The sequence below is a fragment of the Sminthopsis crassicaudata genome, chromosome 3, assembly GCF_048593235.1.
Source record: "Sminthopsis crassicaudata isolate SCR6 chromosome 3, ASM4859323v1, whole genome shotgun sequence".
NCBI lineage: Eukaryota > Metazoa > Chordata > Mammalia > Dasyuromorphia > Dasyuridae > Sminthopsis > Sminthopsis crassicaudata.
In genome coordinates, this window is record NC_133619.1 from 416,296,715 (window position 1) to 416,303,061 (window position 6,347).

At 43.1% G+C, this 6,347-nt stretch overlaps 1 protein-coding gene across 6 annotated transcripts in view; it reads right to left on the reverse strand.

Annotated features, from left to right (window-relative positions):
- Positions 1-5,530, reverse strand: part of GLS (glutaminase) — a 76,007-nt gene extending 70,477 nt beyond the window's left edge. For all 6 annotated transcript variants that reach the window (XM_074302834.1, XM_074302833.1, XM_074302836.1 and 3 more), the window contains exon 1: positions 4,842-5,530. In XM_074302834.1, coding sequence (XP_074158935.1) covers positions 4,842-5,212 — 371 coding nt within the window. In that variant the 5' untranslated portion in view covers positions 5,213-5,530. The remainder of the gene's footprint in view (positions 1-4,841) is intronic.
- Between the last annotated feature and the right edge of the window lie 817 nt (positions 5,531-6,347).

Below are 6,347 nucleotides of genomic sequence, written 5' to 3' on the forward strand. Positions count from 1 at the left end.
CAAATTACAGCAAAATAAATAAAAGGTCAAATTCCATTTGTTAATCCTTTCCTGAGTTAGTTTTGAGGTAGGCAGTTCTGCCTGGAAAAAAGGCAAAGAAGCTTCTTCCACATTATGGAGAATATATTTTAAGAAATATCCTTAAAACCAAGCCAGTGTTAAACTAATGTTATCAAATACATAATTGTATCCTTTTCAAAAGCAAGAGAAAAATATAAAATATTAAATTTTCAAGCTATATTGAAACCTGGGAGGTCGAATCAAAAATCTCTGAAACAAAAATGAATTTAGCACCAAAATAGTAGATCACTCCCTATTGAAAGATTCTAAAAACACATACTTCAGTGGTCAATTATTACATTATTTGCACTATCATTACCAAAAATATAATTTAATGTTTATTGAACTGTAAACTGTAATAACATAGGAAAAGATAGTTAACACTTAAGAAAAATCACTTAATATCAATTTGTAATATTTCCCAGTATCAAGATTTTGTATATCTCTCTACACCTCCCCCACTGGATTTCCCATTATTATTAGAACTACAAACTCCACAAGAGTATTTTAAGACTAGCTAATCCTATATATGCCCTTTATAGAAGTTAAACATTAACTTCCAGAATAGCCATTTTTAAGAAACACTAAAAAACTACTTACTCCAAACTCTATAGATATGTAAATCTAAGATGGTCATTTTCCTGTTGATACAAGAGAAAAAAAACAAAATCCAAAAAAAGATCTTTTTCAGGGATACTTCACCAAAACTTAAACACACACACACACACACACACAAACGAGAGAGAGAGAGAGAGAGAGAGAGAGAGAGAGAGAGAGAGAGAGAGAGAGAGAGAGAGAGAGAGAGAGAGAGAGAGCGCTGTCACAGTCCTTTATATCTCCAAAGCCCAAAAAAAATTTACACTCACAATTCTAGGACAAAGATTAGGATTTAATAAACACAGTTCTTAGAACGCTAGAAGACCAATCCTCAATATTTCCTTTTTAATCTGGAACTTTAGCAAGCTCAGGAGATGAAGCCAGAAAAGATTTCAACTGAAAAAACAAGGCTTTAACAAACTCAAGATGCAGTGTGACAACCTAAGATCACCATTGCCACCATGATGTAGTAGCTCACTGCTCACCACAACAATGCAATTTTATTTACTAATCCATAGTAATTTTTTTGACTATGCCTAGAATCAAGCCAATCTTGTCTTATACAACTGTATGTTGCTATCAAGTAAATGGCAAGTAATTTTAGCAGTCATTTTAAGATTGGTCTTGAAATAAGTGATTGATATCAAATAACTATACATTAATGTTCTGCTTTTGTACAAGCACAATAGAACACAGGTCAACTTCCAAAATTACCACATGTATATTCACTAATTATAAGTACATAGCTACTTTCATATATACATTTGTACCTAACTGTACTTGGGAGGGGAGGAGAGGGAAAAAAATTTTTAAATAGAATTTGGCACAACTGATGTGAAAACCAAGTTTTCTCTATTTTGCATTTATGTTCTACACTACTAATAAAATTATATCCTAATGCTTTCTAATGAGATAATTCCAGTTCCTGATAGCAATGCTAGCAAGGCAGAAGTTCCTAATAGGTCCTTCTCCCCGAGCTGCATGGGCTCCAAGCACTGGCCTAGGACAGGCTATATCCTATATCTTACCTATTGTGCAAGGCTCAGTCATAATAGGGGATGAATTTTTTGGGGTACAGCAAATCTCAAAGACCAACAGCAGTCATACAGGTTTTAAAGTTAGTGATCCACACCTATGAAATCATACAAGTCTGAAACACTGAATTGTTTTCAATTTTACTTTTCATCTAAGACTAAGATTAATATCTTCCCTTTAAAAAATTGCTACAAGTAAATGAGGAACTTAATTAAAGCAGATCAAAACTGGTAACATAAGTGTGCTGTTGCCTAGAATATATATGAAGGCCAGTCTGCATTTTTTTCTAAAGGAATACTGTTCTTTGCATAGAAGAGCTTTTTGTAGTGAGTTCAAGCTATCAGGCTATTAGTGACCCACATCTATGAAATAGAAATCTGAAACACTGAATTGTTTTCAATTTTACTTTTTATTAAGACTAATACCCTCCTTTAAAAAACTGCTACAAGTAAAAAATGAGGAACCTAATTAAAGCAGATTAAAACTGATATACATATAATGTATGCTGTTGCCTAGAGTATACATGAAAGGCCAGTCTGCATTTTTTTTTAAAGGAATACTGTTTTTTGCATAGAAGAGCTATCATGCTTTTTGCAGCAAGTTCCAAGGTTCAAACATCTACATTTTCTCATTATTTCCTCCAAATGACACCAACAGCACACATTTGTGAGATGGCAATCTAGTGTATATAGTAGTCTGTGACAAGCTGCAAACTTTCTGTATGAAGCCAATTAAATTCTTGAGGACTAAATGGATCTTGCTAGCACCAGTATGCTCTAAACAACTGAGTAAACTTTTAAAGTGGCATAAATATGGAATTCTTTTTCCAGAGTTTCTTAGTCCCAGAGATAAGATTTCAAAAAATCAGGAGTTTCCTAGCTAATCTTTGCCATGGTGATAATTTTTAGGGAAAGAGGTCATCTCTAAAGTAATTAAATATCAAATGTGCACTCTATACAAAGGGGTTCCTCTGAATCAAAATAGTCGGTGATAAATGAGCAATGAGCCATCTTAAACCATCAAATAACTGAGTGCATCATGCAATGCAAGCCTATGATGCACGGTATATTTTTCTTATGCTGCCAAAAAGTTGAAATAGTGTGGATCATTTTCAAGGTCAGCTCTACTTGAAGGGACTTTGGAGTCATTTAGTTCAGTCCTCTAACATCACAGATGAAAAAACTGAGGCCCAGTCAGTGTAGTTCTGGATAATCTGCCTCAAAGTTACAAAATACCACTGTTCAATTATAGGAAGTAAACATGCTATTACAATACAATAAAACTTGCAGTTCTATACACACACACACACACACACGTTGCCCTGCTTTGAGAATGGCCAAAAATAAAATAAAGGTGCAGAATTGTACACCTTTTACTAAAATAAAAAAGATAGCTGCAATGTTTTCCATTCTGAGAAAATTACAGGAGGGTAATGAACACATGCACAAGTCAAGGAACCATTTGCAAAGATTTCAGGAGTTGCCCATGTTAACTACCACAAGTAGCAAACAAGTTCCTACAATAAAACCCAAGCTTCCTCTTGCACTACTCTCAATTGTGGAGGAGGATGGAAAGGAGGAAAAGTAGGAGTTCCAGAAATCATATTCAGTCAGCCAGACAAGAGTAACAAACGGTAACAAGGAGAATCTCAGAATAACAGTTTTTAGAATCCATTCTACATTCTATTTAGATTTTGTAAGTCTTAATAGGTTTCACATATTTAATATGGAAAATTCACAGCTCTAACAAAATGTGAATAAAGTACAATTTCTTTTTGTTTTTACTAGATTCATTTCGTATTTTAATTTTTAAAAAATGACTATTATTAACAAATGCCTTAAATGAATATTTTTTGTTAACTAGTTTTGTGTTATTTAATTTTGGCTTTCTTGGCTGCTTTCTAAATGGTATGGGAACATCCTACAGAATACATGGAGAACAGCCCAAGGCTGCTTTTGAGTGGGGAGAAGTAGTTCATGCCATCCTCTGGTCTATAGGACTTTCCCTCATCATGCGATTTCCTTCATGTTGGTTGTAAGTGTTCCTAATGGTTCTTCACAGCAGATCATAAGCCACAGGAATTATCACTATTTAGCAGTTTTTAAATACTCCAGTTTGCCGCCCTTGACAGCTTCTTAAGATCCAAGTATCAACACACCTAAAAGAACCCGTCCAAGGGCAAGCCAAGGCTACTTAGGAGGGACTTATTCCCTCCTTGGCCCACAGGGCTCTTTCCCCTCATAATCTGGTTTACTTTATATTGTAGTTTCGAACGTCCCCAGTGTTTCTGCATCTAAGTAATTGCTTTAGGAAACATAAGGTTACGGTGGTGGCAAGATTCGGGGGAGAAAGGAGAGGAGAGAAGTAGAGACAAGAGAAAGGGGAGAGACAAGGGGGAGGAGAAAAGAGACTAGGGGGAGGGGAGAATAGAAGGGGGAGGGGAGAAAAAAGGAGGGAGGAGACAAGGAAAGAGAAGAGACAGAAAGGGGGGGAGAGGAGAGGGAGTGAAAGAAAAAAAAGAGTATGAAGAGTAGAGGGGTGAGAGGAAAGGGACAAAAAAGAAGAGACAAAGGGGGAAAGAGAGAGGGAGGGAGACGATCTCTGCTAAAGGTGTGACAAATCAGAAAAATATGGGCTATGAGGTTCCAGCATCATTTCTTCCCCGCCTCCCCATGTCACTAGAAGAAGTTCACGTGGGCATCACCCTAGTAGAGGCGTCGGGTAGCAGGACGCACAGGGAGGGGGAGGGGGAATAGGCCCGTGCTCCGCACGCCGGCAGCGTGGTCGCCACGCACTCCATCCTCAGCACCTAAGGGGCCCTGGCCCTCGGAGGGGCCCACGGGCATCTCGCACGTAGAAAGAAGGGAGGGGAGAGGAGGGAGCGCACGCGGCTTCGAGGCCGGCGGAATTGCGGGCGGAGCCCGGGCCTAATCACATGGCGCACTTAGCGCTGAGCGGAGCCAGCGGAGCCGGCATTTTTGCACGCCCTCCCTTTCTCCCCCCCCACCCCCGCCCGTCTCCTCCCTCTTCCCTCCTCCCCTCCACGAAGCCTAGATCTCCATCCCGGCCTCGGCCACTCCCCAGCCCAAGTCCAAGAGAAGGGAGAGGCCTCCTCCTCCTCCGCCTCCCGGCTAAGGGAAGCGACTCACTTTTCTCCCCCGGCCATCTCCTTCCCCTCGCTGTTGCCATAGGCGTTGCCCTCGCCCGGGCCGTCCTTAGGAGCGGTCGACGTAGGCGGCTGCAGCTGCGATGTCTGGGACTGGGAGCTGCCTTTGCCCAGCTCCTGCAGAATTTCCGAGTGGGAGCTCGTCAGCCCCCGGGCCAGGGGCACGTCGGGCTGGCGGGTGCCTCCACCTCGCCAGGGGAACAGTTCTCTGGCAGCGGCAGCAGCTCGGCCCCCGGCTCGGGGGCGCCGGCACAAGGTGGAGAGGGGCTGCCCCCGTCTCAGGGCCGCCCCGGCGGCGGGCGGATGCAGCAGCAGCAGCTCCCGCAGCATCGCAGAGCCTCGGAGCCGCATCATGCCGGCTGTTAGGTCTCGCTCACCCCCACGCTATCCACCCCTAGCGGGGCTTCTCTCGGGGCCGACTAGAGAAGGAAGGATGCAGCGGGTCAGCGGTTCCTCAGAGAGGACCCTAAAGAGCGATGGAGGTTTTATGGGCTCTGGAGCTGGGGTGGAGCACGGAAGGAGGGAGGCGGCGTGGCGCGGATCCTAGCCGGGATGACGGCTGCTGCTGGTGCTGCTGTTTCTCCGGCCGCCGAGGGCTCTGCACTGAGGCCCGGAGCTGAGGGGAGGGCCAGAGACATTCCGCTCTCGCCCACCCCGAGGCGGGAATCGAGAGACGGCCCGCCCGCCACGCCAATTCTTATTGGCTCACAGGACAGACTTCTCTTCTGATTGGTGGATGGAACAGTCAAATTTCTCTCGGTAGCCGTGCTCGAGGGGGGGGCAGGTGGAGAGGGGAATGAAGAATTAAACTGACGTAGGAAGAGAAGGAGGGCCTGGGTCCTAGATCCTGGGCTTCTCGCGTGCCCCTAGATTCCTTAATGGTATATAAGTCCCCCAGGTCTCGGTCCCTGAGGGACCCAGACATTCTTGCAGAGTGTAACCTTCACTATGGAAGCCCCGTGGGAGCCGGGGAAATTGGGGAAAACTGATGGGCCTGGGATCTTGACTCTAGAGCTGGGGAAACCGCAGGGCTGCTGGGGAGAAGAGCGGATTGATGCTGCAAGGCTGGCTTCAGGACCCCCAGCTAACCCAGAAAGGAATGAGGAAATGCATTTCCACTGCCTGGAGCAGTCCCGTTAAGAGGACCTGGATCCCGTTCCCAAATAGCATGTTTTTTAGTTTAGGGTTTCCCGCCCCCCTCCCCAACTTTCCATTTTTGGCTTCCAATGAAGTGTTTTGGAAAAAATGAATAAAATCCTTTCAGCTATGTGGCTCCTTTAAGCCACAAAGGAGAAGAGAAAAAAAGAACAGATTTCCTTTCCTCAGGAATTCTTTTGAGATCTACACATATGTTTGAAAAAAATAAGAATTTTTCATTCAATTTTAGATCAGTTACTCATTAGCTTGAAAATAAAATCTTAAATAGTTTTAGGTAAATTGCTTTTTTGTTTAAAGAGAAAATGTCCAAGCTTCCTAATAAGTTAAACTT